Source organism: Procambarus clarkii, chromosome 62 (genome assembly GCF_040958095.1).
Source record: "Procambarus clarkii isolate CNS0578487 chromosome 62, FALCON_Pclarkii_2.0, whole genome shotgun sequence".
In the NCBI taxonomy this organism is placed as follows: Eukaryota; Metazoa; Arthropoda; class Malacostraca; order Decapoda; family Cambaridae; genus Procambarus; species Procambarus clarkii.
The window spans coordinates 30,261,509-30,276,370 of record NC_091211.1 but is presented as its reverse complement, the minus strand read 5'-3'; the positions used below and the strand labels follow the sequence as shown (position 1 = coordinate 30,276,370).

Genomic DNA, 14,862 nt, shown 5'->3' with positions numbered 1-14,862 from the left:
CTGCCTAGCGGTAACAGCACCCTATTCCCGGGACTTTTTATTTGCTGTGCCCAATGCAGCCCTGGGAACTTGCATCAATCATGACGCTTTCACCATTGGATTTGCCTTTCGCCTTGCCGCCCTCATCCTTACTGAACATTGGTGCATTTGCAGAATTGCGATGGCAGACCAATATGGTCGTCATGGTCTGGTATGTCGTAAATCACAGGGTAAGATTGCAAGACAAGAAGTAGTCATCGACATCATCAAGAGGAGCCTCGCCACGGCCCAGCACAAAGAGAACCACACCTATTCAGACCTAACGAACTTTTGAAGCGCCCAGACAGGGTCACCTTGCTTCCTTGGAAGGATGGTAAACAAGTGGTGTAGGACTACAAATGTGCTGCCACACTGGCCAGTACCTACCTCCACTACAGCACACGAAAATGTGGCACCAAGGTCTTCTCTGAATACTCTTATTTTCTTCTCCGAGACTATGGGTCCGTACAATTGCACCGGAGGTGGTACCCCACTTATATATAACAATATACATTATATATATATATATATATATAAAACTTTTAGACACTCAACCCCCCAGGGACTCGAACACTGTCCATCACGGTGGCAGTTATGCACTGTATCCACTACACCATACCTCAGAGCCCTAAAGCAGTAGGAATTTTTGTGGTATTTAACCGACCAGAACTCCAATCCTCTCCAGGCAATGAGATAGTGAGGGATTTCTCGCATTTTTCATCTGGCCCTGTTATATGGGAGAACTCAGTGCCAATGCTCAATGCACAGACTTGTTTATAAACCAGAAGTTTGAAGCATATAACTTTTAGACACTCAACCCACCAGGGGACTCGAACACTGACCATCAAGGTGGCAGTTACACACTGTATCTACTACACCATACTTCAGAGCCCTAAAGAGGTAGTCCAGTGTTTGAGTCCCGTGGTGGGTTTTCACCTTTTATTTAGGGTCTGATGCCTAGAAGCGTTTCGCAAGAACACTTCTTACATTTTCAAAGACAATATTTTTAACTTTTTTATTTTTTACTTACTCAGATCGTGCTTATATTCGTTTTTGGGTGAGTTGACGGGATACAAATGTTTTTAGGTGAGGTGATAGGTGACAAAAGACAAAACACGAAACAATGGATATATTTAATAGGCATATAACCATGGGTATACATTCTATCTTCTTGCTTCTGTGCTGGTTCAGGGTCTTGAAGTGGGTAGAATGTAATTGTGTGTTAATTGGCTGTAGATTGCTGGTATTGACTTTTTGATGTGTAGGGCCTCACTGATGTCGAGTCTCCTGCTATCGTTGTATCTGTCGATAATGTCTGTGTTGCTTGTTAAGATGTCTCGGGTGATGGTCTGGTTGTGTGTGCAGATTATATGCTCCTTGATGGAGCCCCTGTTATTTATGCATTGTTAATTGCCTAGAAAGAGATGTTGTTGTCTTGCCTATATATTGAGATCTTTGGGGCTGACAGTCCCCAAGTGGGCATGAGAAGGCATAGATGACGTTGGCTTCCTTCAAGGCGTTCTGTTTGGTGTCTGGAGAGTTTTTTATGAGTAAGTTGTTGGCCGTTTTTTTGTTTTTGTAGTAAATTCTCAATTGTATCTTCTGATTTGTGTCTGTAGGGATAACGTTCCTATTAATAATATCTTTCAGGAAATTTTCCTCCATTTTGTGAGCCGTCGAAAAGAAGTTCCTGTAAAATAATCTAATAGGAGATACAAGTGTTGTGCTAGTTGACTCGTCAGAGGTTGCATGGCGTTTCACTTTTCGTTTGATGTCTTCAACATAACCATTAGAGAAGATATTGTTAACTAGGACCTGCCTTTCTCTGCAGAGTTCTTCGTCGACCTGCTTGCAACCGCAGCTCTGAGAGCTCGGTCGACGTAAGCATTGACAACACTCCTCTTGTACCTGACTGGGTAGTCACTATTGGCATTGAGGTACATTCCTATGTTCGTTTCCTTAGTGTAGACTGTAGTGTGGAAGCCTCCATTCCTCTCCATGACTGTTACTTCTAGAAAGGGCAGCTTCCCATCACTCTCCATCTCGTAAGTGAAACTTAACACCGAATTTTGCTCGAATGTCTTCTTCAGTTGCTGCAAACGTCTGACATCAGGTACCTGCATAATAATGTCATCAACATACCTGAAGTATATGGCGGGTTTCAAGTCCATGTCAACTAAGACCCTCTGTTCTATAGTACCCATGTAGAAATTCGCAAACAGGACACCTAGTGGAGAACCCATTACGACCCCATCAACTTGCTTATACATGTGCCCATCGGGACTCAAGAAGGGTGCCTCTTTAGTGCAGGCTTTGAGTAACTTTCTCAGTATGCTCTCTGGTATGTCAAGAGGGGTACAAGCTGGATCCCGATCCACTCTGTCCATCATCATCCTGATTGTTTCGTCCACAAGCACGTTGGTAAACAGTGACTCCACATCCAAAGAGGCTCTTATCCCTGTGGTCCGTGCTCCTCTCAGTAATTCAACGAATTCCTTTGGAGACTTCAGGCAAAAAGCATAAGGAGTCAGCAAGCAGTTGAGTCACTTAGCCAGTCTGTATGTGGGTATCTGGCTGATGATTGGCTGAAGTGGGTGTCCAGGCTTGTGGGTCTTGACATTCCCATACGCATAACCAGGTTAGTATTCCCCAATAACCTTTGGCAGGTGGAGTCCGGGTTTCTTGGCGTTCACAGTTTCGATCACTCTGTTCACCTTCGTTTTCAAATCGGCTGTAGTGTCCTTCGTTACCCTTTGGAATTTAGTTTGGTCGGAGAGTATGAGGTTCGTTTTTTCCAGATATTCATATTTTTTAAGAATTATGTATATTGGCGACTTGTCACCTCTCCTGACGACTATCTCTCTATTTTCACGAAGGCTCTTAGCAGCCGCTTTGAGCTCGGGGGACAGTATGGTGATTCTGTAGTTGCCTCGAATCTTTCCTCCTTCTGCAATAAGTTCCGCTTGCAAGGTGTCTTTAGTGGTAACCTTCTTTTGCGTCTCGAGGTCGAATATGTCGTCCAATAGGATCTCCAACTCCACTTTCCGGGCCACCTCACTTGGTCTGGACATACCGTGACAGTTTATACTCAGATTCAAGAGAGTAATTTGGTCCTCAGTGAGGTTGATTCCAGCAAGGTTTAAGAAGCCATCTCTGGGTCGAGAAATCGCCATAGGTCCTCCGAATAATTTACTCTAGCAAGAAGACAGAATGTTTACCAATGATTATATGCCCATTGTATATATTCAGTGTTTCGTGTTTTGTTACCTGTCACCTCACCCAAAAACGAATATAAGCACGATCTGAGTAAGACAAAAAAAAATTGTCTTTGAAAATGTAAGAAATGTTCTTGCAAAACGCTTCTAGGCGTCAGACCATACATAAAAAGTGAAAATGAACTTTGGAGAGTTAATTTTTCAACTACCCCCGACAGTGACGAAAAGCATAAGAAATATTGAGAAGATTCGTGTTAGAATCCTTAATCTTACCCTTTCGGTCATATTCAACATATGTTTACAAGACTGCTACCAAAATATACTGTTATATATATATATATATATATATATATATATATATATATATATATATGTCGTACCTAGTAGCCAGAACGCACTTCTCAGCCTACTATGCAAGGCCCGATTTGCCTAATAGGCCAAGTTTTCCTGAATTAATATATTTTCTCTAATTTTTTTCTTATGAAATGATAAAGCTACCCATTTGATTATGTATGAGGTCAATTTTTTTTATTGGAGTTAAAATTAACGTAGATATATGACCGAACCTAACCAACCCTACCTAACCTAACCTAACCTATCTTTGTAGGTTAGGTTAGGTTAGGTAGCCGAAAAAGTTAGGTTAGGTTAGGTTAGGTAGGTTAGGTCGTCGAAAAAACATTATTTCATGCAAACTTGGCTTATTAGACAAATCGGGCCTTGCATAGTAGGCTGAGAAGTGCGTTCTGGCTACTAGGTACGACATATATATATATATATATATATATATATATATATATATATATAACTCTCTAAGTGGTTAGTCAAAGTTTTGTCCCCTATAGTTGGTACTATTTCCAACTCACACTTGACAAACAATGTGGACTTAGTTAATAAGCTATCCACACTGAATTTAAATTTTGATCTTAAACTTATAAGTTTCGATGTGACCGCTTTATTCACTAAAGTTCCTGCTGATGATCTGTTAGAATTTCTACGTGAGGAACTGCCTAAATATAATTTGAGCTTGCAGACCAATAAAGTATTGGAACTTATTAAATTGTGTATAAAAGACAATTATTTTAGTTTTAATGTAAAATTTTTCAAACAAACATTTGGTATGGCGATGGGCAATCCCCTGTCCCCAGTTTTAAGCAATTTGTATATGGAATTCTTTGAAACAAAAATCTTATCCAGGATTATCCCTGCTAATGTGGTTTGGTATAGGTATGTTGATGATATTTTGTGCTTATGGCCGTGCAACAAAGACCAGATAGTTTTTCTTAATGAACTCAATTCTTTGGTACCTTCAATAAAATTCACTTGTGAGACTGAGGAGAATGGTACTCTTCCGTTTTTGGACATTATGATTCATAGAGTCACTAGAAAGTTCAAATTTAATGTGTATAGGAAACCTACCAACGTGGGGTCGTATGTTCATTTTTATTCGAATCATCATAGTAAAGTTAAACAGGCAGTATTTTCAGGAATGTTTCTACGAGCTTTGAGGATTTGCAGCCCTGAGTTTTTTGATGAAGAGATTGCTAAAATATATGAAATTGGGAAGAGTTTACAATATCCTAAGAGGTTTTTGGATTTCTCGTTTGTACAAGCCAAGCGTACGTTTTATAATCACGTCCCTAAGGCGAAACCAAAAATTATTAACTCATTGGTGGTACCTTATGCGAGTGGACTTGAAAAATTGTCTCTGATTTTTAAGAAACTTAATATAAATTTGGTGTTCACTAATAGTACGATCAAATCCAATTTAATAAAAAACTCCCCTGATACAGCAGGTTGTGTGTATTCGATTCCCTGCAATGATTGTGATTCTGTGTACCTTGGACAAACAGGAAAGTCCTTACAATTGCGGTTGTCACAACATGCTTATAGTATTAGAACTGCCCAAACGTCTAATGCATTGTATCTACATACGAGTTTATGCGATCACAATATTAACTGGAATGGGGCAAAAAGCATTACCAATTGTGGGGATTTCGTGGAACGGAATTTGATTGAGTCTGCTCTAATCAGTCAGTGTCCAAATCTTCTTAATGTTAGAACTGGAATGTACAAACTTGATCCATTTTTAAGTTATAATATTGCACAACAATTTAAGAAACAACTCTGATAGAGAGGCTTACAATGTCTCATTATAATTGTATATTCATATATTGTGTGTTCATGAGGCTTTTCTTAAATCTTTCATCCTTATTCTCTGACCGCTTAATCCTCTTTGACCATTCTAAGCTAAGCTATACCTGTTTTTGGTTAATTACACCTGACCAACCCTAGGGATGGGTTGGTCAGGTGTCGGCCTATATATCCTCCCCTTCTCCCTTCTCCTTAGTCAGTCTGGTGTTGACAAAGGCTTTAACAAAGCCGAAACGTTCACCTCATTTCATATTTCTCTGTGGATTTTCCGCATATATATATATATATATATATATATATATATATATATATATATATATATATATATATATATATATATATATATATATATATGTGTGTATATTTTACTAATGTTATATAGTAATATTATAATACTAATATTATAAGTAATACTAATATTACTAGTATTAGTATATATATAACAAAATATATAACAAAAAATAATAGAGGTGGTAGAAGAAAAGATTAAAGTATTCAGCGAGAATCCATAAGGTCTTCTCTGAATAGTCTTTATTTTCTTCTTCGAGGCTGTGGGTCCCTACAATTGCACCAGAGGAGGTACCCCCTATTATTATATATATATATATATATATATATATATATATATATATATATATATATATATATATATATATATATATATATATATATATATATATATATATGTGTGTGTGTGTGTGTGTGTATATTCGAAGCCCGTTTTTCCAAATCTTTGGGTTATCCAGTAGTTTTTGAGGCCGAATAAACACTTCACCATATCCGAATAAGAATTCGGATAACCGAAGAGTTCGCCGGATAATGCAGTCAGGCATCGGGTCATACCCTGGCAGTGGCTGGAGGCGCGGGGTGGGGGGGAGGGTGTTGGAGAGAGGGGAGGGAGTGGGGTGGCTGTATGTGTAGGTGGACGTGTGTATGTGTAGGTGTGTGTGTGTAGCTGGGTGTGGTGTGTATGTGTAGGTGGGTGTGTATGTGTAGGTGGGTGTGGTGTGTATGTGTAGGTGGGTGTGTAGGTGGGTGTGTATGTGTAGGTGGGTGTGTATGTGTAGGTGGGTGTGGTGTGTATGTGTAGGTGGGTGTGTAGGTGGGTGTGTATGTGTAGGTGGGTGTGTATGTGTAGGTGGGTGTGGTGTGTATGTGTAGGTGGGTGTGTATGTGTAGGTGGGTGTGGTGTGTATGTGTAGGTGGGTGTGTAGGTGGGTGTGTATGTGTAGGTGGGTGTGTATGTGTAGGTGGGTGTGTATGTGTAGGTGTGTGTGTGTGTGTAGGTGGGTGTGTATGTGTAGGTGTGTGTGTGTGTGTAGGTGGGTGTGTATGTGTAGGTGTGTGTGTAGGTGGGTGTGTATGTGTAGGTGGGTGTGTATGTGTAGGTGGGTGTGGTGTGTATATGTAGCTGGGTGTGGTGTGTATGTGTAGGTTGGTGTGTATGTGTAGGTGGGTGTGTATGTGTAGGTTGGTGTGTATGTGTAGGTGGGTGTGTATGTGTAGGTGGGTGTGTAGGTGGGTGTGGTGTGTATGTGTAGGTGGGTGTGTAGGTGGGTGTGGTGTGTGTAGGTGTGTGTGGTATGTGTAGGTGTGTGTGGTATGTGTAGGTGTGTGTGGTATGTGTAGGTGTGTGTGGTATGTGTAGGTGTGTGTGTGGGTGTAGGTGGGTGTGGTGTGTAGGTGGGTGTGGTGTGTAGGTGGGTGTGTATGTGTAGGTGGGTGTGTATGTGTAGGTGGGTGTGTATGTGTAGGTGGGTGTGTATGTGTAGGTGGGTGTGGTGTGTAGGTGGGTGTGTATGTGTAGGTGGGTGTGTATGTGTAGGTGGGTGTGGTGTGTAGGTGGGTGTGGTGTGTGTAGGTGGGTGTGTATGTGTAGGTGGGTGTGTATGTGTAGGTGGGTGTGTATGTGTAGGTGGGTGTGTATGTGTAGGTGGGTGTGGTGTGTAGGGTGTGGTGAGTGTGTGTGTGTAGGTGGGTGTGGTGTGTATGTGTAAGTGGGTGTGGTGTGTGAATGTGTAGGCGAGTGTGGGATGAGGTATGTGTCGCAACGCAATGTCGAAAAAGATCAGTGTAATATATTGCTTAGAGATATTTCGAAAGCCTTCGACAAAGTGTGGCACACAGGACTAAAATATAAAATATCTGAGCTAGGACTCCAACAGAGATTTACTGCTACTCTCTGCAGCTTTATAGACAACAGAACTGCTAGGCTCAATAAAGGCAGCTACTTGGGTGACGTAATAGAACTGGAAAGTGGAGTACCACAAGGAAGCTGCCTCTCCCCTACTGTATTGAACATACACAGTGGCCTGAAACGCTATGCGTATTAGTGGCTTTAGGTATTGTGTGTACTAGCTCTATAAATCCAACATTATGTTTGTAACTCACCATCAATGTATGTACTTTTACCTGAATACAAATTTGGATTTGAATATATATATACAGCTGACCTACCCCAACCCCAACATGGAGAATACATCACATACGCTGACGATGTCACCCAAATAATATGCCAACCGGGACCATCAAAGCCGCTACTCGCCAATAAGACCAAGTAAGTAAGTAATTATCAAAAGAAGGCACCAAACCGGGAAGGCTGTGTAGCACCATCAAATGCGCAAAATAATCAGAGGGCGCTAAATATCACCAAGGATGCCAATACGAGAACAAAAACGCATAAGGCGAACGATATCAAAAGTATCCGAGTCACCAAGAATGCTATCGAGGGACAGGTGACCGCGAGGGGCGGTCGGAAAGCAAGACACACGCTCGTCCTGGAAGTCAGGACATTCAAGAAGGACATGCACGACCGTAAGAGGGACAATGCAACTAGGACAATAAGGAGCAGGGCGGCGCTCCATCAAGTGACCATGGGTTAAGCGAGTATGGCCAATACGCAACCTCGCCAGAGCTGTTTCCCACCGCCGGTTACGGTGGAAGGAGGACGGCCACGAGGAAACACAACATTTAAGAGTACGTAGCTTGTTACCAGTAACAGACAACCAAGAAGCCTGCCAACGGGTAAGGACTGAGGAATAGATAACCGGGTAAAAGTCGGAATACGGAATGCCTTTGCGAGAGATGGGACAAGAGCGGACAGCTTCCTTGGCAGCAGCATCCGCACGCTCATTTAAAGACACACCAATATGGCTGGGAACCCAACAAAACTCAACCGACTTAAATTTACTGTGAACGAGAAACAGCCAATGCTGGATCTCGACAACTACTGGATGAACTGGATTAAAGGACCCGAGAGCCATGAGGGCACTACGAGAGTCAACAACAACCACAAAGGAAGACTGACAACGAGAAAGCAGGAGACGAAGAGCATAGAGAATAGCATAAAGTTCCGCTGTAAAGATGCTAGTCTCCGGAGGCAAGCGACACATATAAGTGCGATCAGGAAAAACAACAGAGTAGCCAACACCGTCCGCTGACTTAGACCCATCGGTGAAGACAGAAACGGAGCGGGAGTGAGAAGAAAAGTGCTCGAGGAAAAGGCGTTTTAGAACCGTAAGAGGGGTAAAAGCTTTAGTGATACGGGTCAAGGATGTACAAAACCGCGGAAGAGGGACCCTCCACGGGGGCAAAGAAGGAACAACACGAGGAGAAACATCAGAAATACGAACGGAAAGAGAATCCGTTAGGCGAGATAACCGGACAGAAAGAGGGAGGTGGTGAAGAGGAACAGGAACCGCAGGAGGGGTAAAAGTTAAAGCACGACAGAGGCGAGAGGAAGGATGTTGCAAGGACCGCGCAAGATAGCGAAGACAGTAGCGATCACGGCGGTCCTGGAGAGACAGGAAGCCAGTGTCAACATACAAGCTAAGGATGGGAGTCGAACGAAAGGCACCAGAACTGAGACGCAACCCAGTATGGTGCAAAGCATCAAGACGGCGAAGAGTAGAAGGAGAAGCAGACGAGTAAGCAGGGCAACCATAATCGAGCTTAGACAGGACGAGAGAGGAATGTAAAGCAAGGAGAGTGCGCCTATCTGCCCCCCAAGAAGTATGGGACAGGACCCGAAGGAGGGTAAGGGCCTTAGAGCACTCAACACGGAGGTAAGAGATATGGGGAGACCAAGACAAACGAGTGTCAAGGAATAACCCCAAAAGCTTCGCGGAATCTTTGTACTCAAGGGGATGACCATAAAGTGACAAAGAGGGACGAAGAACAACCCGTTTCCGCGTAAAAGTCATGGCACAAGTCTTAGAAGTAGAGAACTTGAAGCCATGACCTGTGGCCCAAGACGACACAGCATCAATGGCAAGTTGAAGCCGGCGTTGAAGGAAAGGCGAATCATCACCCTGACAACAAAGGGTAAGATCATCGACATAGAGAGCGGAGAAGACACCAGAAGGAAGAGAGGAAAGAAGACCATTGAGGGCAACCAGAAAAAGAGTAGTGCTCAGAACACTACCCTGGGGCACACCTTCGTATTGCTGAAAAGAGGGAGAGAGCGCGGTACCAAGGCGCACCCGAAAGGAACGACGAGAGAGGAAGCTGCGGAGAAAGAGAGGGAGATGACCACGAAGGCCAAAACAATGAAGTTGAGATAGGATATGATAACGCCAAGTGGTGTCGTAAGCCTTTTCTAGGTCAAAAAGGACGGCAACAACGGAGGTCTTCGCAGCAAAAGCAGTACGAATATAGACCTCCAAGTTCACCAGGACATCTGTCGTGCTGCGGCACTTGCGGAAACCAAATTGAGAAGGGGAGAGGAGGTGATGGTGTTCCAGGAACCACATCAGACGAACGTTAACCATACGTTCAAAGAGTTTGCAGACACAACTTGTGAGAGCAATAGGGCGAAAGTCCTTAGGGGAAGTACCCAGAGACCCCGGTTTGCAAACAGGGAGGACAACGGCATCGAGCCAGTCCTCAGGGACTGACGACGACTCCCAGATCCGATTATACAGACTCAGTAAATACTGAGACGTGCTCGGAGGGAGATGGCGAAGCATCTCATAATGAATACCATCGGAGCCCGCCGCCGTAGAACCGCAGAGGGCCAGGGCAGAACGAAGTTCAGAGAGAGAGAAGGGATCATTATAGGGAAGCTGAAGATGAGTGCAGAAATCTAAAGGACGAGACTCAAGGACAGGTTTACGAAGAAGGAAAGATTGGGGAAGATGAAGACCAGAGCTAAGAGAAGAAAAGTGGGAACCCAGTTCGGAAGCGACCTGCAACGGGTCCGCCACAAGAGTATCATGGAGGTGAAGGACCGGTGAAACATCGGGAACGAACTTACCCGCTATCTTGCGGATACGCTTCCAGATCTGGACCAGAGGGGTTTCGGACGTAATTGTTGAGACATAAGATGCCCAACATTCACGTTTAGCCGTACGGATGGCCCTACGGGCCACCGCACTCGCTTTCCGAAAGAAAAGAAAAGAATCGGTCGTCTGCCTACGGCGGTGCCTCTTCCAGGCTGCACGCTTACAGCGGACAGCCTGAGCACAGTCCGCATTCCACCAGGGAACGCACTTCCGTGGACCCCGAGAGGAAGAGCGAGGAATAGAGCGGAGGGCAGCGTTGAAGACAGTGTCATGAAAAAGGAGGAGAGCGCGAGAGAGGGGCAGAAGGGAGAGGTCAGAGAGAGTAGCACTGAGGGAAAATAGGGTCCAGTCCGCCTTAGCAAACTGCCACCTAGGGAAAGAGAGGGAAGGGCGAAAAGAGAAAAAGGAAACAAGGATGGGGAAATGATCACTCCCATGGAGGTCATCAAGAACCTGCCACGTGAAATCTAAGTAAAGAGAAGAAGAGCAGAAAGAAAGATCAAGACAAGAAAGGGTGCGAGTCCGAGAGTCCAAATGAGTGGGCTCACCAGAATTCAGAAGAGACAGGGAAGAAGAGAGGAGAAACGGCTCAAGGAGGCGACCCCGGGTATTCGTCAGAACGTCACCCCAAAGAGAATGACGACAATTGAAGTCACCCAGCAGGAGCACAGGCTCCGGCAAGGAGTCTAGGAGGTGTTTCAAATCAGGAAGAGAGAGCGGGACACTCGGGGGGAGATAAATGGAACAAACTGTGTACCATTTCCCCACAAAGATACGAGCAGCAGAACAATGGAGAGGCGAAGGAAAAAGTAAGGGAACATCAGCCCGAATCAAGAGAGCAGAAGAATTAGAAGCCCCAGCAATGGCTGGGGGAGGGGAGAGAAAGGAATAGCCATGAAAACGACCAGGACGAGCACCAAGCATTGGCTCCTGGAGACAGACACAAAGGGGCGAAAACCGCGAAATCAGAAGTTGGAGTTCGAGGAAATTGGCGTAATAACCTCGAACGTTCCATTGAAGAATGGACAACGACGAGAAGAGAAAGGACAAAAACAGAGAACAAGGAAGAAACAAAGGCGAAAGAGCAACAGAGCACGTTAAAGAATATCAGGGTCGGGATCAGGGTCAGCAAAGTCAGGGTTAGGGGGCATGGGTAAACTGAGTAAAGACGGAGGGAAGGAAACGGGAGAACAGATCAGAGGCGGGCGGGCAGGGTCCGGAGGAGGAGGAGGAGGAGGAGGAGGAGGAGGAGGAGGAGGAGGAAGAGGAGGAGACAACGGAGAGGAGCAGTCAAGGACAGCAGCAGGAAGAGGGGGAGTAGAAAGAGGGGAGCGCACCCCAGCAAGAGCAGCAACCGAAAGGGAAGCAGGGGCCAAAGAAACCTCCATAGCAGGAACAGGGGGCGCAAGCACTGAAACGGGAGGGGAAGGAGCAACAGAGCCAGAAGGAGGAGCTGAGGAAGAAAGCGAAGCCTTCTTACCCGCCGGGGAAGAGGAAGGAGAGGAGCCAGGCTTACGCTTCTGACTTAAAGAGACCGGTGTCCCAGCAGCTACGTACCGGGCAACGGATTCCAGTGTCTCAACAGGAGAAGCCGAACGAGAGCACACACGACGACCGTTAGGAGAGCGATGGACATCCGCCCGCACCGACAGGCGGTGGGGAGAGCCGATAGATGGAGGAAGAGGATGGGAAGGAGGATCGGAGGGGGACGAGGAAGAGGACACAGAAGACACGACAGACCGGGTAGAAGGAAGGGGAACCCCAGACAGAGGACCAGGAGGAGGATCCTTCGGGAGAGAACCCAAAGGGACAGAGGAGGGGGCAGTGGGCGCATCAGGGCCCAAGGCCCGGAAACGGTTATGAGTCTGAGGAAGGCAGGAAGGACGAGGAGAGGAAGAGCGCAACACGCGAGCATAAGAGACATTAGCATAAGGCGGGAGCCGGCGAACCTGGCGCCTCGCCTCAGGAAAAGATAAACGCTCCCGGTGCTTCAAGTTGAGGACGGCTGCTTCAAGCTTGTAATGGACACACGCACGGGAGAAGGTAGGATGGGCCTTCTTGAGGTTATCTTGAGATGATTTCGGGGCTTTTAAGTGTCCCCGCGGCCCGGTCCTCGACCAGGCCTCCACCCCCAGGAAGCAGCCCGTGACAGCTGGCTAACACCCAGGTACCTATTTACTGCTAGGTAACAGGGGCATAGGATGAAAGAAACTCTGCCCATTGTTTCTCGCCGGCGCCTGGGATCGAACCCAGGACCACAGGATCACAAGTCCAGTGTGCTGTCCGCTCGGCCGACCGCCTCACCGCAGTTGAGGCAACGAGCCTGGGGAGAAGCGCACTCCGACTTAGAGTGACCTTCGCCACCACACAAAGGACAGAGAGAGACAGTCCCGGAGCAGCGGAGGGCACCATGCCCAAACCTCCAGCACTTGTTGCAGAGCCGAGGAGAAGGAATGTACTCCTGGACAGAGCACCTGGCACCAGCAAGAATGACAGAGGGTGGAAGGGTCCTACCATCAAAGGTAATCTTCACAACCCGGAGGGGTTGACGGCGACTACCACGAGGGGGACGAGTAAACGTGTCCACCTGGAGAATAGAATGGCCCTGGACAGCGAGGATATGTCGAATATCGTCGTGGCAGTCGCGCAGGTCCCGAACACCGGTCGCAACATGGGGCGGGAGCAAAATAGTGCCAACACTGGCATTCAACTGAGCGTTCTTCGAGACCCGAACGGGGGTCTCGCCAAGGCAGGATAAGGCAGCCAAGCGGGAAGCAGCATCCTGAGAAGGAGCAGCAACGACACGTGTACCGAGACGAGTGGGGTTGAAAGTAATGGAGGCATCCACGGAATCAATGAGATGTCGATGGAGGGAGAAATCGTCAGGAGGCGCAGAATCAAGAGGGAGGAGATCAAAATATTTGGCCCACGAAGCGGGACCAAACAAGGCTTGATAGGTAGCAGAACTGGAAGGAATCGAGCGAGGGCGGCCGTGACGAGGACGGCGGTGAGAACTCCCAGAGAGAGAGGGGTTAAAAGGTGCAGTAGTTACAACCAGAGAAGGAGCCGCGCCAGGGGACGAGGTAGTCACCACTGGGGGCTTGGGGCTCGACCCAACCACAGAGGAGGGAGGGGAGCCAGAGGAAGGAGTCAGAGAGGCCAAAGGAGGAGCAAGGTCGGGGCCCAATGCAGCGGAGGCTACAGAGCCCGGTCTTCCAATACGGACCGACTCGGGGGCTTGGTCGCCCACCCCACGAGCCTGAGAAGGTAAACCAGAAGAAGCCGAAGCAGGGGTTGTCATCGTGACGAAAAGAAGAATTCACTCACGAATGTGCCCCCACACCCACCATGGAGCCACAATTAGAGGCAGGACACCCAACATGAAGCTATCGCCGATCTTGTCGGGGCCTCCTAGGGGTGCGTCGTGAGTATACGCCCCACAAACGCCACCTTAAGAAACCGACAGTCCGTCGAGATCGGGTTCAGTGACGAAGTGGGGATTGACAATAAAAGGTTCCCCTCGCTCTCGACGTCGGGTACTGCAGTTCTACGGGTGCAAGAGTATGCCTCCTCAAGCACCCGGGCGTCAAAGTAGAAGTAGTCCAAGGGAAGAACCAGAACGAGCAAAAGGTCGGCAGGAAACGGCAAGCAGATAGGAGAAGAGGGGGGAGAAAAACGAAACAGAAGGAAAAGGAAAAGATGCCCAGCAGAATTGGAGAGGACGGCAGCAGGAGCACAAGGCTAGAAAAGGACAGAGGACTGTCCCAAGGAGCATCACACTCCGGCAGCCGCCCACTAAGCCCCCAGACGGCGACAACGAGCTGAGCGGGGAGGGGGCCAATAAGACCAAGGCGGCAATTGAACTCATAAACAACTTTGAGAAGCAATGGAAAGAAGCACAAGTGAACAGAAGTTCCAGATACAGCCCGTCCTCCAAAGATCCAAAAGTGATTCCATGCACCCGCCAAACGCCCTGTTTATGAATGAAAAGCGGTTTACACACGACTCACAACTGCTGACGTTCGAACATATCCGGAACAAGTGCTTCACTGACGAATTTTGTTCGAATCACAACGGTATAAATGCTGCACCCACGTACTACAAATACAAATAATCGCCAACAGAACCTAAACACCTAACCTATGCCTATTTATACACAATATGCTAATATATTATAATATTAATTTATACTTGAG

General features: G+C 46.6%; 1 protein-coding gene across 1 annotated transcript; it reads right to left on the bottom strand.

Moving 5' to 3' along the window:
* Positions 1-1,826: 1,826 nt before the first annotated feature.
* LOC138354396 (uncharacterized) lies at positions 1,827-2,411 on the bottom strand. Its single transcript, XM_069308580.1, has one exon. The coding sequence runs from the start codon at positions 2,409-2,411 to the stop codon at positions 1,827-1,829; it is 585 nt and encodes a 194-aa protein (XP_069164681.1).
* Positions 2,412-14,862: the final 12,451 nt, after the last annotated feature.

What these genes read in the sequence shown, in the direction of transcription:
- LOC138354396 (XM_069308580.1), bottom strand. Translation starts at nt 2,411, where the DNA reads ATGATGATGGACAGAGTGGATCGGGATCCAGCTTGTACCCCTCTTGAC.